We start from the raw sequence: 18,210 nt of genomic DNA on the forward strand, positions 1-18,210 counted from the left end.
CTCTACAAAGGTTTGTCCGATTGTGATAAAATGTGGCAGAGATATAAATGAATTTTTTTTTTACTTTTCTCATCAAAATTTCGGCTTTATATATACTCTGTAGGCCCCATCCGTGCTGTTTCATTCTTCCCCCATATCTTCTTATTGGCATGATTCAGGACATTTCAGCCACAGAAAAGACAATCCTTGCATTTTCTTACCTCCTTGAAGGAACGCAAACTTGGCCCTCTCCGGGAGACTGCTCAGCGCTTCCGTAAACACATGGGGGAAGTAACTCTGCACCGTCACTCCTGCCTTGACTCCATCCACATCGACAAAATGCTGAATATTCTGCACGATGAAATGTTCGAGGGAAGCTTTGTGCGATGACTCGGCGATGAAGTCGAACACGCGGGATTTGCGTGTGTTGTCCAATAGGAGACATTTGAGTAACAAACTGTGCTCCCCCCTCTCCTCGTGAAGAACACTGCACACTTTGTAGCTGAGAGGGGAGAAAACGCACAATTTAATTGCGGTTATAGTTTATTCATCACTAGTGTGCCCTGAGCATTAGCTCCCCAAAAGGCCCGTTCCCACTTATCGTTCGGAAAGAATCGTGTCGTGTGTAAGTGGGAACACTCTCATTTACATTGCCTACAAGTACATCTGGAGGATGGTGGTTCAAGTCCATGTCAAGTCGTAAAATTTAACGTAGTGTATTAGGCGAAAAACAAAGAACGACATTAAATGTATACTTGACACGATTGAAATTCCTTTTTTTTTTAATAATTCAATTTAAATGAAATCTTATCTTATCTTAAACTCCTTTTCTTTAACTCGTCCAGTTTTCTCCTCCACTTACAATTCAGCAGCGCGGGCCATCTCCACAACACTATCCTCATGTAGCATATCCTTCGCCTTAATCACCTCCAGGAAAGCATCCTGTCTGGCGTCTAGCTCCTCCAGTGTGGACGAGGTGAGGAGATGAAGTACGTTGTGGAGGTGCTTGTCCTCTACTGTAATACCACGGGTGAGGTTACGAGATATGAACGCGAACACGTAACCCACTTCACTGGGCTGGAAAACAAGACAAGGTTATCCATTGGATCCCACCTTTGTGGCTGAGTGGTCAAGAGCACTGACTCTCAATCTGGAGGTGTTGGGTTCGAAATCCGGGGGCGGAAATTTTCCTTTCCTGGATAGGCATGGATGTAAAGAATGTGACTTGAAGTAATGCAAAAGGGGTTCCAAGGTACATCCTAAAAAAAGTTATCCATTGGACCTTCTAAAACTTTATGGGGGCTCTCTTTATAGTTGTAAAATCCTTTAGAAATAGACTACTATTTATCTTGTCAACGTGTGGGATAATAGGTCATTTGACTAGAAACTTTAGGAAGTTAACGTTCTAACTGATAAACTGTTATACGTACAGACTGAAATTACAAAAAGAGTTTTTACTCACCTTAAAAAGATACTGCTTATCACTGTTCAGTGTAATGGGAATGTAACTTGAAGTAAAGCAAAAGCGGTTCCAAGGTACATCCTAAAAAACGTTATCCATTGGACCTTCTAAAACGTTATGGGGGCTCTCTTTATAGTTGTAAAATCCTTTAGAAATAGACTACTATTTATCTTGTCAACGTGTGGGATAATAGGTCATTTGACAATGTGACTTGAAGTAATACAAAAGGGGTTCCAAGGCACATCCTAAAAAAAGTTATCCATTGGACCTTCTAAAACTTTATGGGGGCTCTCTTCATATAGTTATAAAATCCCTTAGAAATAGACTACTATTTATCTTGTCAACGTATGGGATAATAGGTCATTTGACTAGAAACTTTAGGAAGTTTACGTTCTAACTTATAAACTGTTATACGTACAGACTGAAATTACAAAAAGAGTTTTTACTCACCTTAAAAAGATACTGCTTATCACTGTTCAGTGTAATGGATATCAACACGTCAAACAGTCTCTGTTGAAACGAGGACGGTAGTTGTGCAATCGCCAAGGCGTTGAGAAATTCCCTCGTGTTGAACTTGAGTAGAGTCCTGAGGAACGCCGAAACATTATATTTTCATCACATCTCGTAAAATTCAATACACAACCACAATGTAAAAGGAAAAAGGACGAGGCAGACGGAAGAAAAGGCGAAAAGATTGTGTGAATCAACACCTCAAAATTCATCAGGACACGAGGTACAATAGGGCTGCCTGGAAGAGACTGACAAGAAACGCTGATCAAATAGAATGCGGGATGAAAGAATCACTTTACTCAGTAGGAAATGAGCTATGCAGCATAACATGTCGGAAAATTTATTACTTAACAATAATATCATAGGAAAAGGGTAGACCGTAGGAAAGGCGAAAAGATTGTGTGAATCAACAACTCAAAATTCATCAGGACACGAGGTACTGCCTGGAAGAGACTGACAAGAAACGCTGATCAAATAGAATGCGGGATGAAAGAATCACTTTACTCAGTAGGAAATGAGCTATGCAGAAACATAAGTGTTATTCTTGTGATGAAATTTTCAAACACAAGTCAGTTCGCTCTTTTCGAAGACATCCGTAAAAAGTGAGTGAGTCACAAAAAAGAACTATTCTTTTCAGTTAACTACTCAATCAATAAGTCCCTATAGGTATAGGGACTTAACGATAGCTTATAGGGTTTTGAAGATTGAGTAACATGTTTTAGGACATACTTACTCATTGACTGATTGGTCCAAAGAGTAGTTCTTTTTAACTAACTCACTCACTGAGTCATACCTGAGATACGGATAGGAAGGTTCATCGTCTGAGGCATTGGGAGTATGTTGCATACAAAGGCATTGGCACAAAAAAGAACTATTCTTTTCAGTGAACTACTCAATCAATAAGTCCCTATAACTATAGGGACTTTACGATAGCTTATAGGGTTTTGAAGATTGAGTAACATGTTTTAGGACATACTTACTCATTGACTGATTGGTTCAAAGAGTAGTTCTTTTTAACTCACTCACTCACTCACTCACTGAGTCATACCTGAGATACGGATAGGAAGGTTCATCGTCTGAGGCATTGGGAGTATGTTGCATACAAAGGCATTGGCACACTTGCTGTCGTACTGTGGGGCGCTTGGCCTCCTCTATTTCTCCCCTTGGATAGCCTCGTCCAGACAGACAACAGCTGATGTACACCAGGAGCTTGTTACCCAGACTTGATGTGTCTTCCGCCTCGCCTGAAATACAATGTGCAAGATTTTCTTTAAAAGGTTGGAGCCATCATCCGCTTCGCCTGAAATACAATATGCAAGATTTTCTTTAAAAGGTTGGAGCCATCATCGCGTTTCTGGTGATCCTCGTTCGCGTCAAAACTTGGTTCAGAAAATTTCCCTGGCCATCCAAATAAAGAAAAAAATAATTAAAAAATCAAGGGTTCTTATTTATTTTGGCCAGATTGGGACCATGTTCCTGATTCTGTTAAAGCTTGGTTCCCCAGTCTAGTTATAATTAGTTACCTAGGAGGGTAGGGCGTCTGCCTTGTAAGCGATAGTTCGCGGGTTTGGTTCCCGCCCGGGACGGAATTTGTCCCAACAGATAAGGCGGATTTTATCCTGAACCGATAAGGTTCTTTCTCGGAACGACTGGCTTTCTCCAATTGAGTCCTTCTTATCTCTTCACTTTCGGGACGATAAGACCTGGGGACGAAAAGCCTTAAAGACCTTAGCAATTACAGCGTCCATTTATCAAACCTCTTTTTTTATAAATTTCAAGGAGGAAAATCAAAGCTCACCAGAAGCCAGTTGAGGAAGCAACACTTGAAGTGGAGTCACAAAGTCTTGCATGCCGCGATTCCACACAGATAGAATTTGTCCCAACAGATAAGGCGGATTTTATCCTGAACCGATAAGGTTCTTTCTCGGAACGGCTGGCTTTCTCCTATTGAGTCCTTCTTCTGTCTTCACTTTCGGGACGATAAGACCTGGGGACGAAAAGCCTTAAAGACCTTAGCAATTAAAGCGTCCATTTATCAAACCTTTTTTTTATACAAATTTCAAGGTGGAAAATCAAAGCTCACCAGAAGCCAGTTGAGGAAGCAACACTTGAAGTGGAGTCACAAAGTCTTGCATGCCGCGATTCCACACAGATATGTACGCGTCATACAGGTGGTGCTCTTTGCTTGCGCTCAGAACAAGTTCAATGTCCAGACAGTCGATATCGGCACACAGGACGCTCTGTTCTAGCGACTGGTAGCGACCGGTGGTCTGCTGGTAGAGGAGGAGTTGCTGCATTACGTCCGCTGGGATTTGAGTTATCTTCTCCTGAAAGAGAAAAGGGAATTTTTTGAAATGGATTTCTTTTGTGATTGTGATGCTGGTAGTTTGCATTATTTGTTAAATTTCTATTGTAATGTAAATGCAGTTTCTTTGTGTTATTATGTCACAACTTTGGTGCTCACTGCAGCATTGTAGGATTTTTATCAATATCTCAATAATCCTAACATCCAATGTTTACCTACCATGCTGGCACCGGTCGCTATGCGCATTTATATGTCATAGCTACTCATTTTCCTCACGAGGCTGAGTGGGCCCCGCAACAGCCAGTCATGGAATCAATAATTTGGATGATACAAATTTCTTGACCCCGCCGGGAATCGAACCCGGGTCTCCCGCGTGCAAGGCGAGTGCAGTGACCACTACGCCATGGGAGCTGACTGTAGAGGATATTAATTATATTATTTTACCTTGAGTAGTAGAGCCTCCACAGATCTAAGGAATATATTTCTACTGCTCGTGATGTGTTCTACCGAGCGCCAAACTTCCCCCCACATCTTATCCGGAAGACCAAAGTCCACACAGAACTGACAGATCAGATTGATGTCCAGGTCCCGCCATTTCATTCACACTCAGACGGCCTGAGCGTGAATGACAGGTCTCAAGATAGACTTCCAAATGAGCCAACAGCCATCAAACAAGCTTGAAACATTTTCTTCAAAATGTCAATCGTTCTCTTTGTAAGGGCTCTTCGGTTGATTGAGACTTCGTGTCGTTTCTTCTTTGATCTGCTGTGTGAACTTGAACTTCTTGACCAAAATCTTCAGTTCCAGTTGTTAGCACTTGTTATAATCAGGGTTGGTTTGACTATATCCCCTTTAGCACTTTGGGTTAGCAAACAATTGGAGGGGCCGGGAGAATACACCTGAAATATCGAAGCATAAACATAGAACTGAGGAACAGGTATGGACTAGGAACACTCGGAAATAGGGCTGGATTAAAAATGATGTGTCTTGAGTAGGATAAGAGGATTACAAAGGTCGGGAATGAAAGGATAATTATGAATAGCTGATTATCCCCTTTAGCACTTTGGGTTAGCAAACAATTGGAGGGGCCGGAAGAATACACCTGAAATATCGAAGCATAAACATAGAACTGAGGAACAGGTATGGACTAGGAACACTCGGGAATAGGGCTGGATTAAAAATGATGTGTCTTGAGTAGGATAAGAGGATTACAAAGGTCGGGAATGAAAGGATAATTATGAATAGCTGATTTTGGGGGATTGAGAGCGAAATATGATACCAGACAAAACCAGAGAAATTTCGTTTTGTCTTAACCACATTAAACAGATTTTTTTTCGTCTTAACTAAAAATTTGTTTCTGTTAAGCCGAGGTGCACTTGATAGATTTGTTCCAATTTCCATGAGCTAAACTAAAAATTGACTAAGATCATCAATGGAGTAGTAGATTTTTTTCGTCTTAACTAAAAATTTGTTTCTGTGTCTGTTAAGCCGAGGTGCACATGATAGATTTGTTTTAATTTCCATGAGCTAAACTAAAAATTGACTGATCATCAATGGAGTAGGTAAAAAGTTAATTGTTAGAAGCTCTACAAACACTTGAACTGAAATGTCACATTGGCAACTCACAACAAAATTATAGATTATAATGTTCTCTAAGGAGGTGCTAATTTTTAAAATCATTAATTGTTAGAAGTTCTACGAACACTTGAACTGAAATGTCACATTGGCAACTCACAACAAAATTATAGATTATAATGTTCTCTAAGGAGGTGCTAATTTTTAAAATCAAGAAAATCAAGTATGAATCCAGAGAGCTCCATTTAAATTGTTAAATTAGGACTGGAAGTCCCATTATTTCTACAGAATCTACAGATTAAGAAAGAACCGGTTTGTTATTAAATTTGGGAAGAAAAAAAATAATCAAAATTACTCTTAGAAATGCAAAATCTTCAGGCTCATCATTGTAGTCTGATAATGACAATTATTTGTCCCCCAGAATTTCTGGTATTAAGAGCTTCCGCTCGTACCCATCTGGGGTAACAGATTGTGTTTTTGGTTTTCTGTCAGGGTGTCCTTCCCTTAGGGATTTCTGTCGGGGTTCTCTCCCCTAGCCTTTGGTGGTTTCTCTCACCCTTCAACTCCGTTCACACTGTGTTGTCAATGTTGAAAAGAGTTCCTTTCTTCGGATGGTTACATCCTCAATGCTGATAGATTCGTGACTTGAGCCAGATTGTGCTATGATCAGTCAAACTGAGTCATAGAAGATCAATCTTGGGTGTCAGTCACGGTACCACAGCAAGTTTGGTGTTAGCCACTACCACAAAGAAGGTAGATTACTTTATTTAAACGGTTGAAAAGAACGGTTACAGTGCCTTTGTGGAGATCAACATTATTGACTATTGCCTCGGTGGTCAAGAAACTCGCCTGGTAAACAGGAGCGCGTGAGTTCAATCCCAACCGAGAGCAACTTTGCCGTCAATATAATTTGAGATCGTGACCACAATATTAGGACATGTAGTCCTATTATATCAACAGTTAAATATGCACCTCTTCGCAGTGCCTTTGTGGAGATCAATATTATCGACTATTGCCTCGGTGGTCAAGAAGCTCGCCTGGTAAACAGGAGCGCGTGAGTTCAATCCCAACCGAGAGCAACTTTGCCGTCAATATAATTTGAGATCGTGACCACAATATTATTAGTCTACTGCTGAAGTAAAGGAACTTTCCAGTCCTATTCGAGCAGTACAAGCACCATTTTGGGCTAACCTCTTATTCAGATGCATTGAAAAGCGCCTTGAATGTCCAGTCCTATTTGAGCAGTATAAATGACCACCAATTGGGCTAACCTCTTATTCAGACGCCAAGAGCGCCTTGATCAACCATGGAACAACACAGTATGACCGGAGCTTAGGACCCGCAAGGCAGCAGGCCCCCCCAGTCAACGTTGGCCCATGTCCCGCATTGAAAAGCGCCTTGAATGTCCACTCCTATTCGAGCAGTATAAATGACCACCATTTGGGCTAACCTTGATCAACCATGGAACAACACAGTATGACCGGAGCTTAGGACCCGCAAGGCAGCAGGCCCCCCCAGTCAACGTTGGCCCATGTCCACATTTTGCACCCGTGTGGACATAGTTTATCCTTTCCACCCCGTAACGGTGTTGATCTGGAGTACCTCAGAGCCGAGGCATGGCATATGTCGGGTCCAAATGGCCCACCACTCGTGCTAGTGTTGAGTCAATCGAACCCAACAATGGCAACCCCCCGACCCGTCAGCTAATGTGATCCCTCTGAGCAGAGAACGCTCGTTGAGAATCACACCTTTAGGAAAGGTTGGATGGCAGAGAGTGCCACGAGCAGTTTTGTCCCGAGAAGTTGGCATCTGATTTCTATTGAAATTTTCCTCAACAGTTAGGGTCTAATGCCGGCCAACCCCGCGCAGATATTCGAAACCGGGAAAAGCTTCCGACCGAAGTCTGTCAGACGCTTTTCTACTTTCCTTATCCGATACTAAGGAAAGTAATGTATTTAACAGAATTTTGAACGACGATTTTTTTCCCTAACACTAATAATTTCGAATCCTGATTGTTTCAGATGTAATGGAAGGAAAAGCAGGGGCGGATATGGGGAGTGAAGATGAAAGTGATATGGACTCTGAACTATCAGGCTCGGACTCGGATGATTATATGAAAGCTATGGAACAGGAACTGTCTGGAACTACTCTGGCTGAGAGTTTCGTCAAGAAGGTAATGCATATTTGGATCCTACGGGAACGACTTCAAGGAAGAAGGCCTATGTGAATAGGGCCCATAACAGAACATAGGCCTTTCTTCCTGGGAACGATTCATTTAAATCTGGACTCGCCCTTATGTAATTTTCTTTTCTTTGTTCTACTTCTCTCAAACTCTAAGCAACATCGTAATAATTTGTTTCCAAAAGAATTTTATTTATTTATTTATCTCCTACCAGAAAAAATAAAAATAATCAAGGACAAATTTCATTTATTTACTGTGTTGTTTTGCTAATACCCCATTTCAATGTTTCCAGGATGAAGACAACTCCGTAGATATCGACATGAACGCTCTACACAATGTGATACAATCCTACGAGGCTCAAATTGGTACTGCCGGGCCTGCGTCTAACGTTCTGAACCCAATGGGCATCAACTTACGGGCCCTGCTGGAAAAAAGGAAGAAAGGCCCGGGTGAATCTCTTGGCGATTTAAATCAAGGAAATTCTGCTTCTTGAGCCAAGTCAAGAAAATGCTGCCTCTTGAGCCAAGTCAAGAAAATGCTGCCTCTTGAGCCAAGACAAGAAAATGCTGCCTCTTGAGCAAAGTCAAGAAAATGGAAAAGGATTCAGGATTCAAGTGAGAGATTGACCTAAAGGCCGAGTATCATTTCAATAATTTTTAAACCGGTCAGTTTAACTGATGTCCCTTTATTGTGACTTAATATTTACGTAAAAAAAAACACCCCCTTTTTACATATCACGTGTATATTTATTTCTAAACAAGTAGTCTGAACAATGTAGATTTCAGATAAAAGCGGGTACATAGGTAATTATAACATAAGTAATCTAAAAATTAATAAATATTTGATTCGATAACAAGACAAGAGGAAAAATAAACAAAACAATAAATTAAATAAAGTACGAGTAAAAAATGCAATAAACAAACTGCACCGTACTTGGCGTAACTGCTCACTCTCGATTCTGAATGGTGGCCCGGATAGGAAATAAATAACGTACGACGTTGCTTAACTTCAGTGATGTTAGGAACTGGTCCATTCAACGTGCTATTCCCGTTGGCTTCCAAGCAGATTTTGAGAATATAAGATTTTACGTGCTAAAGTACGGTGCACTAAAAATTCAGAAAATAAATTAGGTAAAGATGTACTTGGTACTTACTGGTGGGTCCACATGAGAAATAACCTTCCATTACCTCACCAAATAGTGGATGTAACAAACAGGATGGTAGCTAAGTTGACTCGTAACTTACTAGGGTTGGAGTTCCGGGAGTGTCGTGAAAATATAGCACCTAATGTCAATGACGGATTTTTTTTTTTTTTTACCATATCTCTCGAATTTTGGCAAAAATGCTCGAGACTTGAAAGAAATTTCCTGTTGGACCAGCCATTCACTATCAGGTCGACCTGACAGATACACCTTAAACCCTAAGGCCAGCCACTCACTATCAGGTAGACCTGATAGGATTTTAGACCTCGGAGTCTATTTTACTTCTCTTATGCCAAGAAAAGTAATTTAGGTAATCGGCTGTTTTTTTTTTTTTTTTTTTTTTTTTTTTTTTTTTTTTTTTTTTTTTTTTTTTTTTTGAGACCTTCAGTTAAGACCCTGCGCCCACTTGTCATGAGTTTCCTACGATTTATTGTCGAATGTTCTGTATGTATGTAGGCAATCTAATTTAAATGAAAGTGTTCACTACACACCACACGATTTTTTTCCGATCCGACACAAAATGTAGCACGACAGTCACTGAACTCAGTGGTGTATGGTTACGTTGTACACAAGGTACAGGTGAATGGCGTGGTAGATACAGTGTTAGGTGTACAGGTCAGTGGTGTAGTTGCAGTAGAACTAGGGGGGTTATTGCTCGGGGCATTGGCACACTCGTGATGAAAACTATGACCGCAACTGAAACCCAAACACACAATTCCAACAGGTTTCGATGGCCCAGAGCAGGCATCAAAGTTTTTCTATTACGGTCTATTTTGTCCATGGTACAATGAGATTTGAACCGAAAAACCTGGCCAAAACTATTTTGGTGCTTTTGGGTTATACTCGTAGACTGTAAAAGAAAATCGAGACTTTTTTGAAGATGTTTGATAGAGGGAACTGTGACTGCTAAGGTCTTAGCGTCCCGAAAGCGAAGAGAGAAAGAAGACAGGATAGGAGAAAGCCAGCCGATCCAAGAATGAACCTTACATACCTATCTGTATAGGATAAAACCCGCCCCGAGCGGGAATCGAACCCGTAAAAATTAAATAAATATCACTAAACTTTGTATGGCTGATAAAAGAGATACATATTTTCTCTATTTTGTCATCACCTTTCGGCTATAGCTAAAGCCGCTACAACAACTAAATTTTGTCTACTCACGTGAAAGCTACCAGTTTGCTGTTGAGGGAGTACTCTAGATTGCACTGTGCGCACTCCGGTTTGACTAGAAAACCTCTCTGTGCTTGTCGTATTGTGGCCGCCAAGTCATCGTGAAGATCTGACCTTAGACTTTCCAGCGAGGATTGTAGCATGGCTTGCTCGTGCTTACACTTCTCGAATAGGCCTGGGGATAGAGTAGAGTAGATAAAAAGAACTACTCTTGTCTGTGAACTACTCAATGAATGACTCAGACGCCAGTCTAGTTATAAGTAGGGTGTTGAAGAGTAACATTTTGCAGGGCATACTGACTCATTGGCTGATTGGTCCAAAGAGTAGTTCTTTTTAAATAACTCACTCACTGAGTCATACCTGAGATACGGATAGGAAGGTTCATCGTCTGATGCATTGGGTGTATGTTGCATGCAAACGCATTGACTCACTCACTCTATCGTTTAGTCATACCTGAGATACGGATAGGAAGGTTCATCGTCTGATGCATTGGGTGTATGTTGCATACAAACGCATTGACTCACTCACTCACTCACTCACTCACTATATTTTCATTATAACATGTCGGAAAATTTATTACATAACAAAATATCATAGGAAAAGGGCGAGGTAGACCGTAGAAAAGGCGAAAAGATTGTGTGAATCAACACCTCAAAATTCATCAGGACACGAGGTACGCCTGGAAGAGACTGACAAGAAACGCTGATCAAATAGAATGCGGGATGAAAGAATCACTTTACTCAATAGGAAATGAGCTATGCAGAAACATAAGTGTTATTCTTGTGATGAAATTTTCAAACACAAGTCAGTTCGCTCTTTTAGAAGACATCCGGGATTCATCCAGTGGCAGGACATGATGCAATAATCGACACGCACCTGCTGCAGCATACTTACCTGGAATAGGGTTTGCATATAAGTATAAGATAGCTGGAATAGGGTTTAGATATAAGATAGAAAATCGTCACTAAATGCGGCTCGCGACCACCACCTGCCCACTGAATTAATGCCGTTACTATCTACCAACAGTACCAACCCACACAGGATAATCACTTTCATGAAGCAGTCCAAGCTGCTTGAACTGCTATGGAACAAACAGAAGGTGGTGCATATAACCAAGAAGTTGACGAGCACCACCTAAATATAATAGATAGAAAAACCTGAAAATGAAACCTGAAATTTTCCTTTGATCTGCAAAGTATTCTTGTAGTTATTAGCGAGGTTTTGCAACCAAAATTAGCGTCCCGTTAACTGAACTCTTTAACGTTAATTGACAAAGACTTGTTTCTGTACATTTCATTTCGATTTTTCACTCTTCAGGCCGTTCCAATTTGTAGTGAGTTTCATCCGATTTTTTTTCGAATATCCTTGTAGGCAGTGTAATTTAAATGGGAGTGTTCCCACTACCTACACAACACATTTTTTTTTTTCTCCGAACGACACAAAATGTCCTTGAAGGCAATGTAAATTAAAAGAGTGTTCCCACTACACACGACACGACTTTTTTCCGAACGTCAAGTGGGAACGGGCCTTTTACTTACCTGCGTTTTCCCATTCTCAAACACGCACACCTGGAAGAAGTAGATCGTGTTATCTCGGGCAAGGCATTGGCACACTTGCTGTCGTACTGTGGGGCGCTTGGCCTCCTCTATTTCTCCCCTTGGATAGCCTCGTCCAGACAGACAACAGCTGATGTACACCAGGAGCTTGTTACCCAGACTTGATGTGTCTTCCGCCTCGCCTGAAATACAATGTGCAAGATTTTCTTTAAAAGGTTGGAGCCATCATCGCGTTTCTGGTGATTACCTGCCTCGGTGGTGTAGTGGTCAAGGCGCCCGCCTGGTAAACAGGAGGGCGTGGGTTCAATCCCAGCCGAGGTGTGGAATTCTATCAATATAATTTGAGAATTTGACCACAATAATAGTAGTAGCCTACAGCTGGAGTAAAGGGACTTTTCAGTCCTATGCGAGCAGTATAAGCCTCGCCTGAAATACAATATGCAAGATTTTCTTGAAAAGGTTGGAGCCATCATCGCGTTTCTGGTGATCCTCGCTCGCGTCAAAACTTGGTTCAGAAAATTTCCCTGGCCATCCAAATAAAGAAAAAAATAATTAAAAAATCAAGGGTTCTTATTTATTTTGACCAGTGGCGGCATTACCAGTGTAAATTGATGATACGAGTAGATGAAAATTAATAGACCGACAGGAATAAATTTGGTGATGGCCTGGTTCAGCACCCTGGCAGCATATCTGCCAAAGCTTTCCTCAAGCAATGATTGTGTATTGGCATACAGCCAGGAAAATTCTGCCAGTGTGGACAATGGACATTCTATGACACAGGCAACTAGTCAAATCTAGCTGTTTCATCTTACCTGTAAAGAGAGTTTAAAAAAAAGGCTATTGCCATACAACGGGAAAATTCTACCAGTACCTATAGACATGCTACAACACAGGCAGCGAATCGTATCTAGCTGTTTCATCTTACCTGTAATGAGGGTTCTGAAATCGCCCAGTCTTCCACTTGTATGTTTCAACAGGAGATGAAACTCGGAGGCGAGGTTTAGATTGGGACAACTCAGAATCCGTTTCAACGTTTCGTGAGACTCCAGCCTGGGGGAGAAAGATTTATATCAGGGGACATTCTAGCACTTTCATGAAGCAGTCCAAGCTGCTTGGACTGCTGTGGAACAAACAGAAGGTGGTGCATAAAACCAAGAAGTTGACGAGCACCACCTAAATATAATAGATAGAAAAACCTGAAAATGAAACCTGAAATTTTCCTTCGATCTGCCACGTATTCTTGTCGTTATTAGCGAGTTTTTGCAACCAAAATTAGCGTCCCGTTAACTGAACTCTTTAACATTATTTGACAAAGCCTTGTTTCTGTACATTTTATTTCGATTTTTCACTCATAAGGCCGTTCCAAGTTGTAGTGAGTTTCATCCGATTTTTTTTTTTCGAATATCCTTGAAGGCAATGTAATTTAAATGAGAGTGTTCCCACTACGCACGACACAGTTTTTTTCCGAACGACAAGTGGGAACGGGCCTTTTACTTACCTGCGTTTTCCCATTCTCAAACACGCACACCTGGAAGAAGTAGATCGTGTTATCTCGGGCAAATGCCAGGACAGGATCCATGATTCGGCTAGACTCGGAAACTTGAATGATAACGAACTGCCACGAGAGTAGAGGTAGAGATACGGGACTCACTTGAACACTCCGCGTGAGTAATACACGCATTGTAGGCTTGATACTGACTATAATAACCTGAGGGAACAAATCATTTACAACGGGATAAAATAAAAGTAAGTGTTATTTGTTAATGCCCCTAAGTTTATATGTATTTATCTAATCGGCCTTCGACCGCTGGCAAAGCCATGTTCGTAATAAATGTTATTGGAATGTTGTAGACGTCGTACAAAGAACGTTCATTAAGGTCCACAAAGAAATGAAATTCAGGACAGGAATGTGCAACCACCCAACAAAAGAGAAACTTTTTATTAAACCAGGGCTTTGAACAATGAAACTGTCTACTGCCTCGGTGGTGTAGTGGTCAAGACACTCGCCTGGTTATCAGGAGGGCGTGGGTTCGATCCCAGCCGAGGTATGATTTTATCCTCATTTATTTGAGAATTTGACCACGTAATAATGGAGCTCTAAGGGTTAGGTGGTAGAGAATGCCTAAGGCATTAACCTCGCCTAGTGGTTGCCTTCCACTCAAGAGTCTTATTATTATTATTACAAGCTGTGCTGCATTACTGATCAGTGCTCAAGGTGTGTTATGGTGAGAAGCAATAGATAGGCAATCCACATCCAGCCAGCCATAAATCTAGGAGGTGTTCTCTAAGACAAAAGAGATATTTTCTCTTTTTTGTCATCACCTTTCGGCTATAGCTAAAGCCGCTACAACAACAACATCTTGCAATTCACTCACCTCTCTCCTCCTTCGCATATGAATCTCCTCACTAATATCTTCCAGCCTCCTCAACGACGCTGCATACTGAGCCTTGGCCGCTTTCACCGCCTCCCTCAGTTGTAGAACTCTGTCCTTCTGCGTATTCAGCTGACTCTCGCACAAACTCTTCTCCTCAAAGTACGGCCTGGATTTGATGATAGACCTCTTGAGGCGCTGCTCGAGAAGCTGGACTTTGGTTTCGGCCGCGTTGAACAACGTGGCTTTCTTCTGGTGCTCGCGACCGCTTTCTGACTTTTGATTTTCCGCGTCTGTTACCTGCGTTGGAGGGAACCAGAACATAGTTATTTTATATGTCCATAAAAGGTGGATTTTGAATCAGCTATGTGTGAAACGTTTCTAGGGTGTATCATGGCCATGATTAATTTACCAGGTATGGAATTGATATTCAAAGGTGTCTTAAAGAAAATCAGTACCTATGCACCTACCTAATTGTTTAATATTCAGTTTATTATTGTTGATTTGATTTTACTGTCATGTAGTGATTTAAAATCAAGACTAGAGCCCGTTCTCCCTTTATTCCTTTTAAGTCAGCCATCCATTTATTGGCCTTGCTCGGCGTAGCTTGACATAGGGGACGCTAAAACGGTCTTAAATTATCGACTGAAGTATTATCTAAAACTTTCTCGCTTTAAGTTTATAGGTCGTCGCGACAAATTTCAAGATTAAGGTGAAATGGATAAGACATGATACCCATTCCAACATAAGGGTAAACATTACCAAGACATGCTCAATGTTTTATGATAACATGTAACACATTATACAGCAGGAAAAGAGTTTCAAATAAAACATATCATACATTTGATGAGTATCAATGGAAATGCTTATCTTTTGAGTCAAATAAACACCAAAGGAGTCTTGAAACAAGGTAAGATTACACCTTTTATTTTACGAAAACCAAATTCTTCCTGCCTAGTGCAATTGTGGCCGGGGCCATAAAGTAAGTTTAAACTCAAATTAAGCAATCTGATCAATGTTTTATGATAACATGTAACACATAATACAGCAGGAAAAGAGTTTCAAATAAAACATATCATACATTTGATGAGTATCAATGGAAATGCTTATCTTTTGAGTCAAATAAACACATTACTTCTAAAATAAAATATTGCATGTAAAATAAATCAATTGATCAATGTGTGTAATCATATTCATCAATAATTCATTCTTATCCAGTTATCAACATAATGTTATCATATTTGTTATCAATTAATCACAAAAAAGTATTGGAACTGACTTCATATTGATAGTAGATATTGTGTAATAGCTAATGCTGAGTACCTAACCAATGTGAATAACTCAATATTTTACCTTAATAATAGCATTATTCAGCATTTCCTGCCAGGCACTGTCAAACTTCCATTCATGTTGCTTGCCATACTTATTATGTTCTAAGCAACTAATTGTATTATGGAACAAATAAATTACCAAATTATCAATTAATCACAAAAAAGTATTGGAATTAACTTCATATTGATAGTATATGTTGTGCAATAGCTAATGCTGAGTACCTAACCCATGTGAATAACGCAATATTTTACCTTAATAATAGCATTATTCAGCATTTCCTGCCAGGCACTGTCAAACTTCCATTCATGTTGCTTGCTGAGAAACCTGGCCTCTGCCAGTGCAACAGTTTCTTTGGCTGCCTGATGAATCTCTGTGAAAGAAACAGGCAAATTAATTGTGTTGAAAATTGGGGTTATTTTGGAAGAAAAAAAATTGCTAAATATGATAGGCAACTAAATTAGATGATGAGAGGCATACTATGGGAGGGGCATGCTACAACGCAGACCACATGCATCTAATGTGGCAGTTATTTCATTGCTATGAAATAAAAACCGTAGTGAAACACCCATTTTTTTTTTTATTTTTTTTTTTTTAAAAACATGATGGGTTTGTTCTCGGAACAGCTAGCTTTCTCCTATCCTATCCTTTTTCCCTATGATTTTAGGACAATATGAAACGTCTTGAAAAATAAAACAATCGAATTTTAATTAATGATTAATAAATAATTTAATGGTTTTATTTTCTCTACTGAAAATTTTATTACTATACAAAATGTTTTTCAGTCTCAATACTATCCAGAGTGCCTAGTATGCATAGTATGCACATACATAGGAACTTAATTAGTTTATTATAATTACCTACTAGAAATTTAACAAACTGACTACCATTTTTCTAAAACCTAAAAAAAAAAAAAAAAAAAAAAAAAAAAAAAAAAAAAAACCCGGGTAGGATATTAATTATATTATTTTACCTTGAGTAGTAGAGCCTCCACAGATCTAAGGAATATGTTTCTACTAGACGTGATATGTTCTACTGAGCGCCAAACTTCCCCCCACATCTTGTCCGGAAGACCAAAGTCCACACAGAACTGACAGATCAGATTGATGTCCAGGTCCCGCCACTGTCGCAACTGGGCGATGTACGCGTCTAGAATGCCGAGGACCTTGGTTCGAACCTGCGACTGACGCTCGGCGTGAGAGCCCACCTGCGAAAGGCGAGGAAAATTTAGGGTAGATTGTTTTTTTACTTTCCTTATCCTATAGGAAGGAAAGTAATGTAATCGGGTCAAATAGAAAGAAGAGAGAGAGAGGTAGGGAGACAGAGAGAGAGAGAAAGAGATTGATTGATTGATAGATTGATTGAATATAACCATTTATTTATTATTTTGAAATTGATGTACAATAAACACGATCTCCTGAGCTAATACTTAAAAGAAAGAGAGAGAGAAAGAGAGAGAGAGATAGAGAGGGAGAAAGAGAGAGAGAAAGAGAGAAAGAAAGAGAGAGATAGAGAGAGAGAGAGAGAGAGAGAGAGAGAGAGAGAGAGAGAGAGAGAGAGAACACTTTAATAGTTATGAATATTATGATGTAGGCAGTGTAGGCACCTATTATAAAGTTATAAAAGAAGAAAGAAACCCTTTGAAAACAACACAAGTTATGTTGGGTATTCAGGTTTTCATCCCTTTCAAGTGGCAGGGTTCTGATAGAGGAGCTCTTGTCCTTTGTTTCTGCATTGAAATAAAAGGAAGGATCTGAAAAGGTTAGAAATAATAGAAAGTAAAAACCTGTAATAGATGCTGTGACAGCAAAATCAATGAAGATGCCTTCGTTTCACTGGTGATGAGACTTGTTGCGCACCATTGTGTTTCACCGGTGATGAAACTTGTTGCGCACCGTGTTTCACTGGCGATGAGACTTGTTGCGCACCGTTGTGTTTCAATGACTCGTGCTGTTTCTTCAGTGTTGCGCACCATTATGTTTCACTGGTGATGAAACTTGTTGCGCACCGTGTTTCACTGGCGATGAGACTTGTTGCGCACCGTTGTGTTTCAATGACTCGTGCTGTTTCTTCATTCTATACAGGAACCTAGTTGTCTATTGAGTATTTTCAGTCTCCGAGTTGATTCATTCATTAGCATCCTAAATGTCGTATTGGATTCCTGTAACAAAATAGCATGCCCATCATAGATGAGACATATTTCATATCTGTGCACAAGGAAAAGAATTTACATTTTGAAAGTCCCCCTTAGTGTTATGACTGTTTATTACCATGATGGGTGCAAAAAAAGTGTCCCTCATGAGATAAAACTAAAAATTTGATTCTACTGTATGAAACTTACATCTAATTCCATTTCTAATTTATTGATATCATCGGTAGCATTGTTTAGAGCCTCCAACTCAATCTGAAACAAATTTATTCAAATTAAATGAGTAGGAGAAAAAAAAAAAATCAAGATGGATATCATTGCATGATATTTAAAAAAAAATATTAACCATGAAGATGTGCAAAACACATTATACAGCACCTGGTACTCTTGTTGCGCACCATTATGTTTCACTGGTGATGA

At 40.0% G+C, this 18,210-nt stretch overlaps 2 protein-coding genes across 2 annotated transcripts in view; one reads left to right on the forward strand and one right to left on the reverse strand.

Moving 5' to 3' along the window:
* The window catches only part of LOC103513353 (vacuolar protein sorting-associated protein 8 homolog), a 31,528-nt gene that overhangs the window by 5,436 nt on the left and 7,882 nt on the right, over positions 1 to 18,210 (reverse strand). The window contains exons 7-16 of the mRNA XM_026826572.1: positions 13,439 to 13,648; positions 11,212 to 11,278; positions 10,376 to 10,559; positions 9,776 to 9,910; positions 4,701 to 4,851; positions 4,035 to 4,278; positions 3,000 to 3,195; positions 1,892 to 2,027; positions 842 to 1,056; positions 201 to 481 (exon numbers count right to left, since the gene is read on the reverse strand). Coding sequence (XP_026682373.1) covers positions 201 to 481; positions 842 to 1,056; positions 1,892 to 2,027; positions 3,000 to 3,195; positions 4,035 to 4,278; positions 4,701 to 4,851; positions 9,776 to 9,910; positions 10,376 to 10,559; positions 11,212 to 11,278; positions 13,439 to 13,648 — 1,819 coding nt within the window. The remainder of the gene's footprint in view (positions 1 to 200; positions 482 to 841; positions 1,057 to 1,891; positions 2,028 to 2,999; positions 3,196 to 4,034; positions 4,279 to 4,700; positions 4,852 to 9,775; positions 9,911 to 10,375; positions 10,560 to 11,211; positions 11,279 to 13,438; positions 13,649 to 18,210) is intronic.
* On the forward strand, positions 7,830 to 8,876 carry LOC103513348 (protein ecdysoneless-like). The gene is made up of 2 exons (XM_008478172.3): positions 7,830 to 8,004; positions 8,306 to 8,876. The coding sequence occupies exons 1-2, from the start codon at positions 7,858 to 7,860 to the stop codon at positions 8,504 to 8,506; spliced, it is 348 nt and encodes a 115-aa protein (XP_008476394.1). The 5' UTR covers positions 7,830 to 7,857; the 3' UTR covers positions 8,507 to 8,876.

The sequence above is a fragment of the Diaphorina citri genome, unplaced genomic scaffold, assembly GCF_000475195.1.
Source record: "Diaphorina citri unplaced genomic scaffold, Diaci psyllid genome assembly version 1.1 scaffold961, whole genome shotgun sequence".
NCBI lineage: Eukaryota > Metazoa > Arthropoda > Insecta > Hemiptera > Psyllidae > Diaphorina > Diaphorina citri.